This window comes from Chanodichthys erythropterus, chromosome 10 (assembly GCF_024489055.1).
Source record: "Chanodichthys erythropterus isolate Z2021 chromosome 10, ASM2448905v1, whole genome shotgun sequence".
NCBI classification, from domain to species: domain Eukaryota; kingdom Metazoa; phylum Chordata; class Actinopteri; order Cypriniformes; family Xenocyprididae; genus Chanodichthys; species Chanodichthys erythropterus.
Window position 1 is genome coordinate 26,865,838 of NC_090230.1, and position 21,663 is coordinate 26,887,500.

Consider the following 21,663-nt stretch of genomic DNA (forward strand, 5'->3'; position numbering starts at 1 on the left):
GTTTCTGCCTTTGTTATCGAGTTTTAATCTATTGTCACATGTTTTACTGAGCACAGTTTTTTTTTTTTTTTTTTTTTTTTTTTTTGCTTCATGTGTGGACTGTTTAAATGGTGTTTGACTCTTGCCTGGATGAGTACGATTTTGGATTTCCCTAATAAATGCTGCAATTGGATATTACCACCATGTGACACCCTGAACATTCTGAAACATGTAGTAAGATTTAAAAAAGTTTTTGTGCTGTTTTAAGAACATTTTTAAAGACCAGATAACTTTGAACGAACGTACTATTAACGTTACTGGAAAATTTGTTCATAACGTTGAGAGTTCTGAGAACAAACATTCCCTGTTTGTTGGAAATCATTACTTGACTGTTCCATAGATAAATAAAAAGAGTGAGATAGGGCTATGAAAAAAATAGCATTGTGGTGGCAGCTAGCAGCTAATCGCACCAGAACACATGTTGTCTTATGATGTTTATGAACGCATTTAGCATGCTATGCTACAATGATCCCTCAGCTAATTGGAAACAGACATTATAAAGGTCCAGCAGACCTATGAGATCTGGCTGTTTATTGCGGTCATAAATGCTGATGGGGCTTTTAGCTTCACTCCACAGAAGTATCTGATCTAGCGCTAATACATTGCAGAAGAACAGACCCTTTGAAGAAAAGGTAAGAGTAAAAAGAGAAGTTTTTTAGACTTGAAAGAACTAATATTTAAGCACAGTTTGAGATTTCTTTCACTAGTTTTTATTATTTTTATTCACATATTAAGGTTTTTGTTGGTGACTAGCAAGTTGATTACTTGTCTCTTTAATGCTTATAAAGATATTCCTGATCTGTTTGTCACGATCCCAAGAATACTTCCAGTCATTCGTCACTTTAAAAAGCGTTTCGGTTTAATGCATAATTAAAATATAAAGATGCATAAGCATTTTCCACAAATCAATATCCGTTCATGCAATATTAATGTCATTTGAGCTGCTGGTACACAGATTATACCACAAAAAAGTACTATGGTGATCGAAAACATGTTTGGGTAAATAAATGGTCTCTAAATATTTCAACCCAAATTGTGTTGGTATTGAAAGCTAGGCTATGAAAAAAAGTATCGGAAATGGGCTTTCATTTCATTTCGGAGAGTTTCTGGTAGTCTATTGATTGTAGTTGTTGTTGGCGGAAGGCCAAAGATTCTTTCATGATCATCCCGCGGCTCTTCCGGGAATAGCGGCGCTAAAGCGCGAGGAAGGAGGAACAGGATGGTGTGTCTCATCATCATCATCATCATCACAGTCATGCGCGTATTTGAGTCAAAGAGCGGATGAGTTTGAGTGCGTATCAGGATGGAGGTGATGGAGGATCTCTGGAGACGCCGGGATCCGCGGAGAGACTGAAGGAATGCGCGCCGGTCTTTAACGGTTTCTCAGGTAAAATGTGACGTTTTGAACTCATTAATAAGTGCATCGCTGTCAACTTTAACTTGCGATTTGAACGTAGTTTTATGTTTACTCTGGATGTAGACACGGTTTTACTCGTTGTGCATGTGCTTCTGCTAAAAACCAATCTGTTTTTGTAAACTTGTCAACCACAACAACATCAGTCCCAGGTGAAAAAATACTATAAATACTATAGTGTTTTTGAACCATATACTAAAGTACTTGAAATAATTTGTTGTGGTAATACTAAAGTTGCTGTGGTAATATAACAACTATAGCCTAGTAATATAAACAAATTACTTTACCCAGTGCTGTTTTCTACAACTATATGGTATATTACTACAATACAATACAGTTTATTGTAGTAAAAACTAAAGTATACTACAGTATTTATTACAGTTTATCAGTTCACTATTCTTAATACTACAGTATGCTGTAGCATTCATTAACAAAGTATTGTAAATACTATATAGGCTACTACAATTTAGTATAGTATGGTTCAAAAACACTAGGCTATAGTATTTACTATAAATTACTATAGTATTTTTTCAACTGGGATGCCAAAATTGAATCACATGCAATTGGTAGGGTAGACTACATACAAAGTTTAACAGTTAGTCGGCAGGTGCAAAACGTTATATATGACGTGAATAATTTTTTATCTGTTTATGTAGGCTAGGCTAAATGAGTGGAAGATTTTGTATGTGACACAAATGTATGATACAGTCTTGATGTTTTACATTTTTTTTAAAGATTATTTTAATCTTGAGTTTGAACTATGTTATGCACGGGTGAGAAAATTAAGAACAGTAATTGGTCTTACAAAAATTAACACAAAATTATCTGGCAAAAATGCTAATTTTTAAATACATATTTTTAAAAATGCACGTTTAAAATGATCGAGGACCCATAGTGCTTTATTGTTATCTAACATTTGACATTTATCTTAATAAATAATAACAGATATTTTAATATTTTAACCAAAACAATCATTTAAAGAAATTTTAATTAGCATTTTATTATTAACTTTAGTTAATAAGTGTTGCTGCAATATCATATTGAATCATATAATGATGTGATTATGCAACAAAACAACATATAGCCTAGCCATAATCATGTTTGATAAATAATACCCCCCATCTCTTTGCTGATGTTTCACACATTAAGATGCAGCTTCACATTGAAATCCTTAAAGATGTGAATGCATGGATTTCCCAGCCCACTCTCTGGCGCTGACATTCGCTAAGCTTATTTCTGGGCTTTATTTTATCGAATTTGATTAGAAGCGCACTGTGGAAAGGTCTGTGTTTGGCTAATAGAGTTTGTTTTGGAATTACGCTGCTAAGAGAGACACATAAACACCATCACCAGCCTCAGGTTTCTGTGTGTTGTATCCTCATTAGTAGCGTTTACAGGAACCCACGAGTGGAGACGGCATCCTCAGTCCCTGTATTCAGATGTTTAGTCTTTTGCCTCATGAAAAATAATGGCTGAGGTAACGGCACTATAGGGTATCGATCTTAAGCGGTTTGTGGATGAAGGCACTCATGTTTAATGACGATAGTGGAGAGGAACTACTTCACATTCCTTAGGGAAACGCCAGAGACAGATTTATGTTTTTTAAATAAGGTGTGGCTCATCCATGAGACCTTGGTGTTTTTATGTAGATCCAGGAAACCTTACATACGCTTTAGGGCTAAATATATATTGAGACGGTTTGTTTTAGTATGATGGGTAATAAAGCAACAAGGACACACATTAAAGTGAGTTCAAATGTTTAAGGAAACTTAATAGGGAAAAAGAGGGCCTAAAATCACTGTAATTCATGGCTTCGATTCAAGTTTTTTTTGTACTCTGAGAGTAGAAGAGAGCGCTGTTCTTTCACTTTCATGCCAGTACTGAGACTCGAACCCGCAACCTTCGGGTTATAACTCTCTAACCATTAGGCCACAACTGCCTAATGGTGATAATGTTACTTACTGGAAGAATGCTTTTATATTATTAATGATATTAATAGGCTGAATATATATAATAATAACTATTATGAATAATAATAGGTTAGGTTCATTATATAGAATGTTTTTATAATAATAAGTAAAGTTTGTGAACCATGTTTGATGTTGGCTTTACAAAGCCAAAAAAGTGGTGAAAGTTTGAAATAACCTAAAAGCACATTGCTAGCATGTTATTAGCATGTTTAACACATTGCTAGTATGATTTAACATGTTGCTAGCATGATTTTGCATTTTACTATCATGTTTAAACATGTTGATAACATGATTAGCATATTGCATGCATGATTTAACATGTTGATAGCATGTTGATAGCATGATTAGCATATTGCATGCATGATTAAACATGTTGCTAGCATGTTTTAACATGTTGATAGCATGATTAGCATATTGCATGCATGATTTAACATGTTGATAGCATGATTAGCATATTGCATGCATGATTTAACATGTTAGCACATTTTAACATGTATGTTGTTAGCATGATTAGCACTTTGCTAGCATGTTTAACAAATTGCTAGTATGATTTTGCATGTTACTAACGTGATTTAACACATTGCTAGCATGATTTAACATGTTAGCATATTTTAACATGTTTGCTAGCATAATTTAGCACATTGTTAACATGTCCTCCCTTTCGCTGGCAATGAAAGATACAACAGATGGATCCTTTGCAGTTTTGCCTATCCCAGAATTTATTGCACGCCAGTAATGACAGTATTTTTATATTGCAGAATTATACATTTAAACATAAGTATTGGGTTTTAACTTACTCAAATAGCCAATGATACAAATGTAAAAATAATTTAAAAAAAACTTTAAATTGGTTCAAATGTTGACTCATGTCTCATGCCATTATATATCCCATTTAACAACGCTTGTTCCGACCATAACGGCTTTCGAAGGATGCAGCCTCTGAATTGTGACAGCTGCTGTTAGCATGTTTTAGGTTAATTATAATACTTCATGGACAAATTGTTTATTGTAATTATTATTATTGATTATTGACAATATATTTTGTTTTTAATTTCCCCTTTACTTTAGCAAATGTTATGATTGTGCTTGTTCATTGTTGATTTGATCTTACATATTTGAAAAGAACCATCACAATAAGTGAATTTATCCGTAGATTGGATTCGTCAGATATTTAATGTTTCCTGTTGACGTCAAAAGTGGCACATTTTGTCCATGTTTTAGTCTCTGTTTGCATTTGAACGTCTGCTTGGAATCATGTGTCCTGTACCATTGCACAAGACTTTGGGAAAACAACACACAGGGATGTGACTAGTTTTCCCCGTTTGCTAGGAAAACAATGTTCCAAAATGAGTCATGTGGCGTACATAAGTACACAATTCTAGCAAATACAGTGCTTAGCAATGTTTACTAAAGGGTTAGTTTCATCCAATAAAATGAAAGTTCTGTCATTATTTATTCACCCTCATGTCGTTCCAAACCGGTAAGACTTTCATTCATCTTTGGAACACAAATGAAGATATTTTTAATGAAATTAAGAGATTTCTGTCCCTCCATTGAAAGTCTATTCACCCAAAACACACATAAAACACATATTTAATTTAGTTTTTAATTGAACTTTTATTCACATATAAACCTTGATTAGCGAACATAACTAGAGCTCTCAACTTTAGTAATGGAAGCTCAACCATAATTGCATGACATGCAGAAAGCAATGAGGTTTGTTCTTGCATGTCGAACAAGTATGGAGATTCCAATCATATAAAGCGATCGTGTCTCTCCAGAAGACTTGGGCTGCTATAGTAGATACTACATTTCGTTTGAAATTGACTTCACGACTGTTAAAAAGTACGTTCTATATAGTATAATTGTGTGGAGTATGAATAAAATTCAGACGTACTACATCCACCATGTTGTCACTGTCATGTGACCTGTGGTGTCAGTTGCGTTGCTTCACCGTCATTCACAAATCCTCTCCCGTGGCATCATGGGATAGTACAGTATCCATATATATATAAGTGTCCAGTAATATGTCATCTGGGTACTTTTCGCCTACTATGTATTCAGACATACTACTGCAGTTTGTGTTGAATATAGTAGGGAAGTATTCAATTTCCAATGAAAGTCTTATGGGTTTGGAAAGAGATTGAAAGAAATAACCCGTTTCCATTTTCTTTTTGTCCACAGGATGAAATAAACCCCCTAGAGAAGAGAATTCAACTTCTGCCACCATAGTTTCATTGCTGTTCTCCATCGATAAAATGGTCCCTCCAAGCAACTCGACTCCACTTTGCTTCTCCATCAACAGCCCTCCTTTCAAACACAACCACACCATCGCCTCCGCGTACTTCTCTGCGGTCTTCAGCGGGCTCGGATTGAGCTCCAACCTCTTCGCCCTGGTGGTTCTGGCCAAGACGTTTCACCACACCAAGAGCCGCTCACGTTCCTCGTTCCTGCTCTTCCTCGGCGGCCTGGTGTTCACCGACTTTATGGGACTGTTGGTCACCGGGTCCATCGTGGTGTCCTTCCACATCACGCACTTCAACTGGCGCCAGCTGGACCCTCACTGCCACTTCTGCAACTTCATGGGCATGTCCATGGTGTTCTACGGACTTTGCCCACTGCTTCTCGGCGCCGCCATGGCCATAGAGCGTTTCATAGGCATCAACCGACCCTTCTCACGTTCCACCACCATGTCCAACTCGAGAGCGTGCTCAATGGTGGCCATAGTGTGGGTCACGGCCGGTTGCATCAGCCTTTTGCCGTTGGTGGGGTTGGGAAACTACCACCTCCAGTTGCCTGGCTCCTGGTGCTTCCTCAACATCAGTTCCAAACCTCTAGACATGACCTTCAGCTTGATCTTCTCGCTCGTCGGCCTGCTGTCGCTGGCCGTGTCATTCCTGCTCAACACAGTGAGTGTGATTACCCTCCTGAGGGTGTGTTGCGGACAGGACAGCAGTCAACGGAGGCGAGATTACGAGGTGGAGATGATGGTGCAGCTCATCTTGATCATGGCCATTGCCTCCATCTGCTGGTGCCCTTTACTGGTGAGTTCTCAATACTAAGTCCAAATTGACCAGCTGTTTTTGAATCGTTTCCGAAATCTACTCTTAAAAAGGTTCCAAAAGGTTGTTTTTTTTTTCACAGCGATGCCTTAGAAGAACCATTTTTGGTCCTTTTTTCAACTTTTTTCACATTTTATGCAATGGAAATGTTACAAGGATCTCCATGGAACCATTGATACCAATAAAGAACCTTTAGTTTTAAGAGTGAACCTAGATACCTAGATAGTAGGCGACCAAGACGGAATCTCGTAGAGCAATATTAAGGGTTCAGTACAAGTACAAGTTAAGCTAAATCCATAAAGCATTTGTGAAATAATGTTGATTACCAAATAATGAAGTTCCACTGCTTTTCTCAAAAATAGAAGAGAAAAAGCATACAACTTTCAATGGATGTGAATGGGGTCAATCCGTAAACATCAAAATACTCACCATTTCAATAGTATAGCTACAAGATGTGAACAATATCCATGCCAACATGATTTTAGTGTGTAAAAAAAAGCATGTCATGTCCAATTTTACGGCTTTCTTGCAATGACAATGCAACGCCATTAACTATAAGAGATTTAAGCAGCTTTACAACTCAAATAACACACGTTTGAACAGAAGAAATACAGTTATAAGCTTCTCATTTCTGCTTTCTACATTCTTTAAAAATTGGCATTATTGGTATCAATCAATATCATTCAGTGTCTGAATTTGAATGCAACTTCTTTCGCGCTACACAGTTGATTCCAGTAGAGTTGGTGCAACACTCTAGAATGCATAAAAATTGGAATAATTTCCAATTCCAAAAATATGAAATTGGAACTATTACCATTAATAGCTTTAAATGACTCCCCCACCATCTTGAATGCATTTTTCATTAAGCTCAGTGCAATGCATTCTTGGATAAGTGTGTCCGTCACTGTAAAGGACACATGTGCTTCTATATTACAATTTGGCCCAAAGAATTTGGCCAATGGCTGCAGCTTGGGAACAGTCACTAAAAAAGGCAAAAAGTTGCCTTGAACGTAGACATATCTGATTTCAACTGCACAGACGTTAGTTGTCGAGTTCTTATCTGACTTCAGACGATCTGTATACTTAACATGCTGTTCTGTAAATCCAACCCATTTTAGTTCCAGATGTTGGTGGCATCTGGTACATACTTGCGACGTCACATTATGAGTACTGCATCTTGCAATCGTCCAAATCCATTTTAATTGTCCGTGACGGTGCTTGTTTTAAGTCCTGCTTGTTGTTAAGTATTTGTTTATCTAAATGTAGAGCAGAAATACTGCTGCGTGACACAGGTGCATTACTGTGGACGTAATTTCAGACGCTTTACTTGTCAAATAATGCATTCAGAGGTTGTTCACGCAGGAAACTCTCCATGTTTTGGAACATGAAGGAGTTGTGTGATAACTGCTGATAAGACTAATGGGAAGAAGCTATTTCCTGTTGAGGAGAAGAACAGGAAGTCCACACCAACACACACACACTCAAATTATTTTTAACACAACATTCATCATTAGCCAATTGTTGCTAAATTAGCTCTCATTAGTATTAGTAGACTGTAAGATTAGGGTTAGTAAAATAAATTGACATGTAATAGTCAGTAGAATGTCTAAAGTAGAAGCCTAGAAATCTAGAGATCCAAAATTGGCCATAATTACACAAGCACCGTCCACTTTTAGACAATCATCTGTAATCTGAAATGGAACTTTGGGAATAAACACTCTGAAACTCCTTGTTGCTATTATAATGATGTCATGATGATGTGTGACATAAACGGGAACAGGCTTTCTGTGACCTGTGACGCATCTAACCTTGTTTCTTCCGGACAGATGTACATTTTGAAGACCGTCGTGTCCTCCGTAGACATCGACCCCTATTGCGTTCTGTTCTACCTTCGATTGGCCACCTGCAATCAGATATGTGACCCTTGGATTTACATCCTATGTCAAGAGTCTAGCCTGAGGCGAGTAAAGCTGCCCATCCGGTTAATGTGTAATTCAGATTGTAATCTGAATTAACAGTGACTGCCATTCACACTCGCTCACTCATCAGATTGCTTCAAACTGTTTGTGGCGCTGGTTCATCTGGGAATGACCGCTGGTTAACTAAAAACCTTCATCCACGCTAATCATAGTTTCTGCCAAAATAGCACAGTTATGAGCATAACTTTATGCATATACATTTATATATATGATATGTGTGTGTGTACTTGTTACTTTTATTTTATTAAATAAACCTATATGTAAGTATATCATATGAAATAAATATATACTATAAATGTATGCCTTTATGAATGTGTTTATAAATAAATATACATCTTTTTATGTCTTGTTAAATAAATATACATTAAAATATATATTAAATATTTAAATGCATGTAATATAGATGTACGTGTGTGTGTATATAACTATTTGGCAGAAACTGTACTTACCATGGTAAATGTGTCTTTTTTGTCATGTTCCACCAAATGCACTACATGTGTGTGTGTGTGTGTGTGTGTGTGTGTGTGTGTGTGTGTGTGTGTTTGAGCATGTGTATTTTGTCGAGTGAACACTGCAAAGGTCAATGATTTAAAACTGCTTAGCTCACTACTTTTACTGCTGTATTCGCTGCATTATTGTTAAGTGTTCATGTTATCAACAAACCCATTTGGTATCTTGCTGGAATTATCCAAAAAGGTCATGTGAGAGCAGCCAGTTTCATCCTAAAAAAAGCTTTGCAGTGTCCAAATGAGAAATCACACCTGGCCTCACACGGCTCTTTTTATTTCCAGTATCTCCATTTGTTTTATTTTTTTCACAGTAATATGATAAATCGTAACTAAACTAAAAGGATATTATATTTTATTATTGTTATGACCATTAAGCAAATTTCCCCACAAATTCTCTTACATTTTATTTTAATTATTTTGCAATTAACAATTTTAAGTATTATTAATTAAATAACAGAATATTTAATTTGAACCAAAAAAATAATAATAATTGTAATTGCATTATGATAAAGAGAACTGGTGATTGCAATTTCTTATTTATTTCTTTTTGATTTTAGGGTGAAACACGTCTTTGATTCAGATTTCGTGAAAATAAATTAAAAACATGACCAATTATATTAAGTATCAGCATGATGCCAGTAATTTTGTTCCTGTAAACTGTATGTTCAGAAACCCCAGATGACATTCTGGTTATTCTCGTTTCAAAAATCCTCTCGTTTTTATAAACATTTCGATATGACAAAGCCTGCAGTTGTTTGTTTTAGTAACGGACTCAAGTGGAGTTTAAGCGTTGGCTCGCGCTCAATGTTTGTGCTTGCGTTTCTCTAACTTATTCACCATCCTCTCGTTGTTTTTGCTTTCAACAGGTGTTTATTGCGCAGACAGTGCTGTCGGGCAGCAAGCTCGAAGTTCTTAAACTGCTTCTCTGGCTTCGTTTTGCGACGTGGAACCAGATCCTGGATCCCTGGGTCTACATCCTCTTCCGACGTGCCGTACTGAAGCGCATCTCGCCCAAGATGGACTGGTCCCGCGGCTCCATCATGAGCATCTACCCTACGCTCTCGACATCCTTCCGCAGGCTCACACGTACCTCCCTGGGAGGAACGATTGACCGTTTGGAGCACCTCCGGCCAAATTCAGACAAAGCCAGACGAGAGGATACGCCCTTACCTGTGCAGAACATCCCTGCGTCATCCTGTTCCATTGAGCAAACCAGGACTTGCATCTAGCTCAACATCTGTGATGATTAAACGTCTCATGGAAAGATCTAATGTGGAGCCAAATGTAGGGCATTCCCAACTTTTTGACCCTTTTCTTGATGCATTGTTTTCAAAGAGGTGCTGATGTCCAGCCTGGCAAACTCTTCTCAGACTAGGTGTGTGCGATATTGACAAAAAATAATATCTCGAATATTTTCTGGGATTTTGTCAATAACATTGATCAGATGATATTTTGCTAAGTGTGTTATTGTGCTGCCGTTGACAGCTGACTCCTAAGTTTTTGTTTTTCTTCATATTTTGTGCGGTGGTTAGTTGACAGACATTTTCCAATAAGTTTTATCTGCATCATTTATTACATTTTTACAGACACTTTTGATCTTTAACTAATTCAATGAAATCAGTATCAACTAAATGCGTCTTTGCAGTGCTGAGGAAACAGAAGCTGCATCTGAAGTGGCATTTAGATGTATTTACACGGACTGTTTAATGCAGCTCAGAGGGGACACAAATGCATTTAACCTGCAGTTATAAATGCATAAAAATGGTTTTAAAAGTAAAACGATGATATATGAAATTTTAAAATTGAAAAGATACTATAAATATGAAATTAAAACAGCCAGTCACTGTTAATGAGCAAATCATTAATTCAAATGTTTCATTCAAATGGACTGATTCATTCAGTAATGAAGCATTTGACTTTCTTAATGAGTAACTGAATCAATAGGCTTGTTCGAGAATCATCGGCACTGCGCAGACCGGTCGGCATATGACATCAAAGTGCATTTGGAGAGCATACGACTCATTCGGTAACAAAGCATTTGACTTTCTTAATGAGTGAGTCATTGAAACATTCATTCAACTGATTCATTCAGACAGCTGATCATTTCAGGAAGGATGCAATTTGACTTTCTTAATGAGTGAGTCATTGAATCATCCATTTAACCAATTCATTCAAATGGCCGATCATTTCAAGAAGGAAGCATTTGATTTTCTTAATGAGTGAGTCATTGAATCATTCATTCAACCGATTCATTCAAATGGCCGATCATTTCAAGAAGGAAGCATTTGACTTTATTAATGAGTGAGTCATTGAATCATTCATTCAACTGATTTGTTCAAAAGGCTGATAATTTCAGGAAGGAAGCCTTTGACTTTATTAATGAGTGAGTCATTGAATCATTGATTTAACCAATTCGTTCAAATGGACTGATTCATTCAGTAACAAACTAAATCATGTTTGTAACAATTTTTGTCAACAAAATGGAGCAAAACAGGCAATATTGTGTCTAAAATGTAAGTCACTTAAACTGTTGCATAAAATCAATATCACATTTGCAGTCGTGCTCTTTGTGTGATTGCTTAACTATATCATGTGATATAAATATAGCCTAAAATAATTCTCACACAGGGGCATTTTTACTGTAATTTATTAGAGTAAATCGCTCTAAATGTGCATGCGCAGTAGTCTAACCTAAACCGAAAAGGCTACATCACGCAGTGTATGCACTCTCTAGGCATTTTTTAGCAAAGTGATCAATAATCAATAATGTCAGATTGCACATTGTTAAAACAACAATTACGATATTATCGTAGACTATATATATCGCACACCCCTATGTCAGACACGTTCAAGAAGCACATGTTTGAGCTCTTTAGATGTGGTGAACTCGCATGCATTCGTATGTAAAAACAAAAAAAAAAGAAGCACAGTAGAAACTGCAGTTTTGGCTCCCTTCCTAGACATATACACTCCTTTTCCTTGCTGATAAGACAATGTGGACCACACACTCGGTTAAAATGCCATTGAAACACCCAACTTTAGCTGTGAAGGCCATTCTGACTTATGTCTAGTCTTGTCATGAACATTCTTGTCTTGAGGAATCAAACAATTATAATTTCTAGCACAAAGTTGGTTACTCTTATGTAAGGAAACACAACGTTAGCATCAAATGCTGTTGGACTGAATAATCTGTTCTGATCTTGTATTTATATTGTGTGTAAACCCAAACTCATTATTCAACCCATTTTTGTTTAGATTGCATTGGCCAATTGTTCTCTCAAGTATTTGTATCTTTGGTAGAGATGATTTTTGGCAAACAATGTAACTGTGACCTAGCGCACACTGCAAATAGATGCTCGTCCACTCGTGTACATTTAAAGTCAGTTTCTTGCGTGTAAACAACAAGGATATGCTTTTTGCACCAATTTCCAGGATACAAAGCCATCTGTGCAGCAGTTTGATCTTTGCGAGAAAAAACACGAGATGACTTGGACTCTGCGACTCAAAAACATGAGTATGCGAGTTGCTACGATAAGGGCTTTTTGTTACTGTGAATGGCAGTGAAGCGACACAACTGACACTGTAGGTCACATGATAATGACACTTTTATTCATACTCCACACAATCATATATAGAACATACTTTAAGTCGCAAAGTAAGTTTCAAACCAAATTTCAGACATAGTGTGGGTTTTAAAGTCAACATGAAGCAGTCGCAAATCATTTTACTTCTGTAACGTGATTTTTTTTATGTGTAGAAAAGTGGGCGGGGCTTGATTTTATTAGTTAGCCAGTGATTTGATGTAATTTTTGGGGCGGTGCCTTTGTGCAGTAGAGTTGCATTAGAGGCCGCCCACTTTTTCAGTGGTTCCTGGACTGTTTTTCCTATTTATTTTCCCCTTAGGGTTTTTTTTTAATTTTTTTTATCTAAGTTAAAGAGTTAAAAGCCTTGAATCAAACCAACCAGTCACAAGGTGAAACACAAGACTGATTTGAAGCAAAAAAGTATTTGAAAATCTGACAAAAATACAAGACTGTGTACTTAACAGCTTCAGTGAAGGAAAGAACTACAATTCCCAGAAGAACTGCGAATAATTTAATTAAAAACTATGGAGAAGTACAAAAATACTGACTTAAATATGTTTAGTGTGTATCTAAAGACAACATATTTTATGTTGATTGCATAAAAATGTATATTTATACAAATATTTTAAGTAGTTTATGAGCATAGGGATTCGCAGTGATTCACGGGAGTGGGCGGAGTTTTTTATCGCAATTCTCTGATTGGTGGAATTTCTCTGCAGAATCATGGGTAATGTAGTTTTTCACTTCTGGAACCAGACCGTTGCAGTATAAGAGGTGGAAAAAGAATTAAGAAAGTAAATAGTGTCAAAATTATTTCACATTGACTGAAGGACTTTTATGAGCCATTTTTTGAGAGACTATCTTTGATGTGTATGAATTGCGAATGTACAAAAAGTCTGCGGACTCACAATTTGTGGTATGCTGGAGCGTTTTTAATCTTTAAATATATTCAAATATGTCACATCAAGTCATGTAAAAGGGGTACGTACACTGTAAAACACGATATACAATGCGCAAACACTTAGCAGATTTTTGACTTAAATAGCTACACATTAAATGTGTACATATAATTAATTCAAATGTGTCAAAAAGTGATGATTCATATATACACAAGCCATTCGTGTCACAAGATCTCATTAATCGTAAAAGATCATTCATTTCACCTGTGACACGATGTAATTATACATAACACAAAAGACAGAACAAACAAAGGCTAGGCTAAGCTAATCATATACTTGATTGTAATGCTTCTAAAGTCAAATATATAATGTAAAACACGTAAAAGATTGGTTTAAACCCTACTTAGCTATACACATCGGTGGGAAATATAGTTTGACCTACTTCATACTGCTCTACACACTTTAGCCCACAGTTTATTCGCTAATACCTTGACGTTCTCCATTCCTCAGGATCAGTGTGGGAATTGTGAGGATTGAGTATATGAAAACAGATGACAGACGTCATAAATCAGCCTCTCAGATGTCTTTACTTACTCTGAAACAAAAAAACAGGAGGAAAAGCATGTGCTTGTGTGAGATAGCGTTAGCCTGTGAAGTCTGACGTTGAGCTTCTAATGGCGTTTGTCCAGAGTTGCTAATGGTTTTCTGTGAGTGTGTTGCTGTGAAGATGTAAATAAACGCCTCCTGAGATGACCTGGTTTATTTGTTCTCTGCGTACTTTTCTTCCACAAATGTCAACAAATATCTGAAACCATGTAGCTTTCAGGCTGATTTTTTTTTCCCTCTACAAATATTTTAGGCCAGGCATTACCTCTAAATCCGCCCGTTCTTGACGTCTCCCAGAGCGCCCCACACGTCGAACAGAAAGACGTCAGGAAAGCCGAAGTCCCCCAGAACGGAGTCGAGCGCCTCTGCGAAATCATCCGGGTTCTGCTTGTTCTTCCCGGCTTCCACTATGGTCGTCGCTGTACGACATGAGCGAGATACGAAATTAAAAACACCTCCTAACAAAATGATCTGTGATGTGTTTACCTGCCATATTGGCTCATGTTCGAGACTATATATTTATATAGAGGGTTTACGTCAGTCCTTGAGGGTTTATGTCATTCCACGTCACAGTTGAGGGACTCAAACACAACGAGTCCCTCAATTGTCCTCAGTGTGAAAAGATGGATCTCAAAATCATGCATTTACTGCTGGAAAGGGTTCAAGTATGCAGAAGATGCTCGAAAACTGAAGAATCTGCAGGATTTTTCTGAAGAAGCTCTTTGTGTATATATATATATATATATATATATATATATATATATATATATATATATATATATATATATATATATATATATACAAACATAATACAATCTAGGGCTGGGTAAAAAATATTGATTTCTCGATTTTAATCGATTCTCATTTTTACGAACCGATATTGATTCTTAAATCCCAAGAATCGATTAGTCTTGTCTGTTTTCAGTTGATGAATGAGCAGAATATGTAGCGCCTCCCATCCAATAAATCGCAATAATCTTTGTTACTTTTGATATGAAGCAAAGTCTCAGATTTCAAATGACGTCCATCTTATTATGAGATTCAAAAAATAAATACCGTTTTGGCGCTGTTTAATGTGGCGTGACGGATCGCTTTAGCTCCTCAGTTAAAGAGAAGCATGTGATCATCCTCTCCTCCGCTTTAATACCAGTTACAGCGAAATAAACATGAACATCTGAAGGTATGTTAAAATATACAGTACAACTTACTGAAATCCGTATCATGTCTCGTGTAATCGCTCAATCAGTGCTTCAACCTCGGAAAGACGTCAATAAAACAGCTTCAATGTCACGTGACGTCACATTTACCTCAGAAAAACATATTCAGTGACCATAAACTTATTAGTCAGCTAGAAAAGTGACTCTAGAAAGCAGCATTCTGATAAATATAGCTATGCACCGTTACATATTCATTATAATTCTTCAATATTTAATGCATGTTTGAATAAATCAGCCATTTTTATTTAAAAAAAAAACCCGAATTGGAGTAGAAATATGATTATGTAATTCTAAACTTTTTTTATAATAAAAACATAATTGAGTGTAATTTAAGTGTTTGTATATAAATAAGTTAATTTAACCTTTAATATTATTATAGTAGTACCAGCTGACTGTCATGTGTAGTTTACAGCATTAGTGTAACTGAAATACATCCAAAATAATCGATATCGAATCGAATCGAAATCATAATCGAATCGAATCACAAGCATGTGAATAGAAATCGAATCAAATTGTGAATATTGTCTCAATACCCAGCCCTAATACAATCTAATAATACAATAAATGATAAAAATATCATTAATTGTTACATTCCTGCCTTGATGAAGACGGACCAAAAGTAAACATTCACTCAGTCATCTTCATTTATTTTTGGAATGATTCGGTCCCAAGAGCCAACAAATACTTTCAATAATGCTCATGATGTAATGCAGTGAATTCATGGGAATCAGAGGGACGTTTTCTCAAGCCTTTTACGGGAACGTCCAGATACTAAAGGTCAAATGTCATCTCACCGAGTTCAAGGTCACGAATCCCCATGTAGCTCTCGAGAAGATCATCGACCTTCCTGATAGCCTTGTCTTCGAACTCACTGGGCTGGTGGAAGACAAATGGATGGAGATGAGTTGAAACAGAGGACATTTTGGCAAGCAAAAGTTGGCCTGGAATTTGCACCCTGAACTCACGATTTCCTCCACGGTGGCTGAACCTTTGGAGCGCAGACGCAGAGTCTCTTTCCCGCTCACCATCTTGCCCTCGCCGGACTTGGGCGCTCGTGTCCTCTGGCCTATCATGTCTGATCCACACACAAACACACACACACACATCAAACATCTCAGTCACTTCAGATTGGCATCTGGATCGCATTTGAAAGTGGGCACAACAAAAACAGGAAAACAGATTGAATCACCAATAGCAATTGATGAAAGTAAATTCCAGGCTTCAGCTTCCTGTTTATGGATGGGAAATGTCTGAGGAAATGTATGCGCTCTTGTACAGCGGGATTACTGTAACTGTGAGCTTGGTATTTTATTAACATTCAATTTGATTTGTTTTTGTATTATTATATCGCATTTTATCGTACTATTATCAATGCACACACAAACACACACACACACAAACACATATATATAGATATATAATATATATATTAATGAGCATAAGAGACTTCGATCAAACACAATAAAATAAGTAATGTTTCCAAACTTTTGACTGGTAGTGTGTATAAATATATATATATATATACACCCTTGCAGAAAAAACACATGAATTTCACATGTGCAAAATCACATGTATATGTGAAGTTCATGTGTTTTTTCTGTAAGGGTATATATATATATTTATACACACTACCAGTCAAAAGTTTGGAAACATTATTTTTATTGTGTTTGATCGAAGTCTCTTATGCTCATTAAGGCTGCATTTATTTCATAATAAATACAGAAAAAACAGTAATATTGTAAAAAAATATTTTTACAATTTAAAATTATGGTTTTCTATTTTAATACACTTTCAAATATAATTTATTCCTGTGATCAAAGCTGAATTTTCAGCATCATTACTCCAGTCTTCAGTGTCACATGATCCTTCAGAAATCATTCTGATATGATGATTTATTATCAATGTTGGAAACAGTTGTGCTGCTTCATATTTTTTTGGAACCTGTGATACTTTTTTCAGGATTCATTGATGAATAAAAGGTTAAAAAGAACAGCATTTATTCAAAATATAAATCTTTTCTAACAATATAAATCTTTACTATCACTTTTTATTAATTTAACACATTTGTGCAGAATAAAAGTATATTAATTTCTTTCAAAAAAAAGAAAAAAACAAATTACTGACCCCAAACTTTTGAACAGTAGCGTATATTGCTAAAAAAGATTTCTATTTTAAATAAATGCTGATATTTTTTTTAAACTTTTTATTCATCAAAGAATCCTGAAAAGTATCACAGGTTATTAAGCAGCTTGATTGATAATAAATCATCATATTAGAATGATTTCTGAAGGACCATAATTTTAAATTATAAAAATATTTTACAATATTATTGTTTTTTCTGTATTTATTATTAAATAAATGCAGCATTAATGAGCATATATATATATATATATATAGGTTATTACTAAAAATTACTTTAAACAATATTTAAAAACAAACTTTACATAAATATTTTATATATTATAAATATTTAAATATTATTTCATTATATTCAATATATTAATATTAACATATGGTGTAAAAATGGTTATATACATTTTTACTGTTTATTATATTGTTTATTTATATTTATACTTAATAATAATATTAATGTTTCAGTCGTATTTTTTGTTACTTAAAAAGAATACTTAAATTAATATATATATATATATATTTATTTAATTCATATTTAAATATTATTTATATTCATATTTAATTATATATTTATTATATTTTGAATATATGTTATATATTATTATGTTGTAAAAATTGTTTTATACATTTTTGCTGTTAATTATATTATTTATAGTCATACTTATTAATATTTATATGAACATACATATGCGTATTTTGTATAAGGTGTCAATTAGCTGTTCAAGTTTAACGCTTATGAAATCGTTGAATAATTTGTTTGTAGTATAGTTAACTACACTTTCAGAAGGTTAACTTGATTTTAGCTTAAATAAGGACTAGCAAAACACTCCTAATTTACAATATAGTTCAACTACGATCAAGCTAAACCGTAAAAAAGGAGTTAGCTATGCTACATACATACAAACAAACAAAAAGCAGTTTGAGAGGGCAACATCTATGCTAAATAAACAATGCTAAGCTTAACTAAACTACTCATGCTACTGAAAAGTAGACAGCAGTCACTACTTTTAGCTAAGGTAGCTTTCGGTAGCGTCAAATTAGCCGATGCTATGGCTTTGATCTTCTATGTACAAACACAGAGAGGGAATTCAGTGCGCGTTCGGGAGTGTAATTACCCGCCTTTCTCTCACAAAGGCTAATCCATCACTCTAAAACATCCAATTAGCTAATGCTATAATGATAATCAAAGGCCTTTCAATTATTAACAGCAGTAATTTGCTGTCACAGAAAGCAGAAGCCGCCACGCTCGTTTCTGCCGCCGCATATTAAGGCTAATTCTGAATTTGCTCAGTCTGCCGAGCGTGTCGAGGTGCAGAGATGGAGATTAGTGTTTGTTTTTCAGACCTGTGGGAGGAAAACCGCCGTCTAATTATTAGTATTTACTGCTTAGAAACTGTAATTACGGCAGGAGGAATCAGACCTGCGGAGCAATTACAAGCTCATATATATATATAGGCTATCGTTCACGATTCCTTATGCATATAACGCTGCGACTTTCTCAAGCGGTGCGTGTTAAACCGTTTCTTATGATGTCAGATTCCCTAAAAGCTTCCCGTCTGCCTCGCTTTGAACCCTGGGAACGTTTCCTTGACTAACGATGCTGCAATGTGACTTTCCGTTCGTCTCTGTGATTCAAAACAGAATCCATTGAAAAGCACAATTTCAGGAAATCTCCTCTTTATGATTATGAGTTACTCCTATTTCCTCACTGCCCTGAGATCATTTATTTATAATATAATATACCTCATGTAATATCCCAAGTGAAAAAATACTATAGTAAATAGTAAATAAAATTTTTGAACCATACTAAAGTACTTGAATTAATTTGTTGTGGTAATATAACAACTAATATAAACAAATTACTTTACACAATACTGTACTGTAAGTTTTATACAACTCTAGGGTATATTATACTACAATATACACTACAGTTTACTTTAGGTAAAACTAAAGGGTTGTAAATACTATAATATATACAGTATACTACAATTTACTATAGTATGGTTCAAAAACACTATAGTATTTAGGCTACTATAGTATTTTTTCACCTGGGATGATATAATTAAATATGTATATTAAATTGTTTATTAAAAATATGATGTGAAATACTTTTACATAAAATAGCTACCACATGATGGCGCTGTACTCTTATATATACATATATATATATATATATATATATATATATATATATATATATATATATATATATATATATATATATATATATATATATATATATTATGGCTGTTAAACAATAATTGTGATTATCGTGTACAAAATAAGAGAGTATTTGCATAATATATGCATGTTTTGTGTATAATTATTATGTATATATAAATAAACATACGTTCATGTATATATTTAAGAAAAATATATTTTTTCTATAAAAATTAACATATATAATATAAAAATATAAATATATATATACATATACATATATATTTATACATTCATATAACTTAAATATATACAAGTATGTGTGTATTTATATATACATAATATTTATACACAGAAAAAACACATATTTTGTACACGATAATCACAATTATCATTGAACAGCCCTAATATTATTATATATATATATATATATATATATATATATATATATATATATATATATATATATATAGCCTAAGCCTACTAATATATCCTCATAACATGTTTGTATTCATGAGCATAAATAAATATAAATATATATGTATTTATGATTTTACATGTTTATGTTTATACATATGTGCATATTTTAAAATAAATATATGTATAATTATTCATTTGAAATTATAATTAACAAAATTAGCAATATAAAATTATTTCAACAGTAAATCCACATTCAGAAGCGTGTTATTCATAGTCTGACCACGCGATGGCGCTGTCCTCTTAAATATAAGCTCTAGCGAGCGTTGCCTACATGGTTCATACTTTGTAAACACAACCAGCAATAGATGAGTGTCAGACAAAATATTAAGATAGGCAACTCCTTTTATGAAACAAGCAGTTAATTTGCACAGATGTTCTTGATGACAGCAGATATGATTTGAGATATTTATATCCAGACTCACCGAAGGCTTTTTTGGGCTCCACCAGGCGTAGGGTGAAGGGCGTTCCTCTCGTCTGCTCCTTCAGCATCTTAGCCACTTCATAATGTCGACATCCCACAATGCTCTGGTCATTAATGGCCTCGATGTGATCGCCGATACACACCGTTTTTATTCTGTCAATGGTGCTGCCTTCCTTTATCCTCTAAAAGAAAAGATTCCCCCCCATCACCCACACAAACTTTTACAGAATGTATAAATTACCTTTGATACAATTGTTAGTAATATTTTTTTTAAAGTGTCATTAATGTAAAATACTAAATAAAGTATTGTAGGCAATTTATTTATTTTTGACAATTTAGTTGATAATAATTGAATTAATGATGACAGACAATGCAGAATCCCAGTAAAAGAGATTCATCTGAAAGATAAAGTTATACAGGCAAATAAATATTTAATTGCCCATATTTTAATTGAATATGTGGAATCAAATTGAATGATTTCACTCAACTAACCTATAGGTTTTAATGAAAGCAAAGATGTCTGAATACATCTAATTTGTGGAAATATTAAATATTAACCCTGTTCATTACAGTAAGTATTAAATTTAAAAATAATAACACTAGTAACAACATGCCACAAGGGGCCGTCTGTGGCAATTCTGGGTGGCCCAAAAAAAACAAAAACAATTCTGGGTGGCCCATCTTACCCACGGGGTCTAATTTTATCTCTTTAATTCAAAATAAAAACATTTACTTCAACAATCTAAACACATTGATTTTCTCATTAACAAACGTTGATATTCAACATTATTCAATGTCATAGGTCAATATTTTCCAGAGACACAAAATTAGATTAAAACTGTTTCAACTGACTAAATTCCACACAAATGTTGATATTCAGATGAAATGACAATTAAAATAGCATAGCCATTCGTCAGAAGTGCTGGGGGTAAGTGCCACCCTAATATCCATGAACATATCATATCACAGTTGGAAAAAAAATACGCTTCTATAATGTACTTAAAGTGCATTGCACTAATTTCCATGCACTAATTTTGTACTTAATATACTAAAAATTCTTCTTTAGTACTTCTTAAGATCATCTTAAGAACATCTAAGTGTACTCAACTGTGCTATTTTGAGACACCATGAACTAAAATGTGCTTTTAATATCCTCTGTATTTAAAAAATATATATTTAGTTACCACTTG

General features: G+C 34.5%; 2 protein-coding genes across 3 annotated transcripts in view; one reads left to right on the top strand and one right to left on the bottom strand.

Annotated features, from left to right (window-relative positions):
* Positions 1–1,291: 1,291 nt before the first annotated feature.
* Positions 1,292–14,262, top strand: tbxa2r (thromboxane A2 receptor). Of its 2 annotated transcripts, XM_067396828.1 has the most exons (4): positions 1,292–1,426; positions 5,608–6,467; positions 8,312–8,445; positions 9,840–10,117. In XM_067396828.1, the coding sequence occupies exons 2-4, from the start codon at positions 5,682–5,684 to the stop codon at positions 9,970–9,972; spliced, it is 1,053 nt and encodes a 350-aa protein (XP_067252929.1). In that variant the 5' UTR covers positions 1,292–1,426; positions 5,608–5,681; the 3' UTR covers positions 9,973–10,117. The 2 variants fall into 2 exon arrangements, with proteins under 2 accessions (XP_067252929.1, XP_067252928.1); XM_067396827.1 differs by lacking the exon at positions 8,312–8,445 and having other exon boundaries at positions 9,840–14,262.
* Positions 13,924–21,663, bottom strand: part of gipc3 (GIPC PDZ domain containing family, member 3) — an 18,679-nt gene continuing 10,939 nt past the window's right edge. Inside the window, exons 4-8 of the mRNA XM_067396835.1 lie at positions 20,475–20,655; positions 16,245–16,354; positions 16,074–16,155; positions 14,328–14,481; positions 13,924–14,051 (exon numbers count right to left, since the gene is read on the bottom strand). Coding sequence (XP_067252936.1) covers positions 14,330–14,481; positions 16,074–16,155; positions 16,245–16,354; positions 20,475–20,655 — 525 coding nt within the window. The 3' untranslated portion in view covers positions 13,924–14,051; positions 14,328–14,329. The remainder of the gene's footprint in view (positions 14,052–14,327; positions 14,482–16,073; positions 16,156–16,244; positions 16,355–20,474; positions 20,656–21,663) is intronic.

What these genes read in the sequence shown, in the direction of transcription:
- tbxa2r (XM_067396827.1), top strand. Translation starts at nt 5,682, where the DNA reads ATGGTCCCTCCAAGCAACTCGACTCCACTTTGCTTCTCCATCAACAGC. An exon ending in TCTGCTGGTGCCCTTTACTG is followed by an intron (nt 6,468 to 9,839) that starts GTGAGTTCTCAA and finishes TGCTTTCAACAG; the next exon opens with GTGTTTATTGCGCAGACAGT.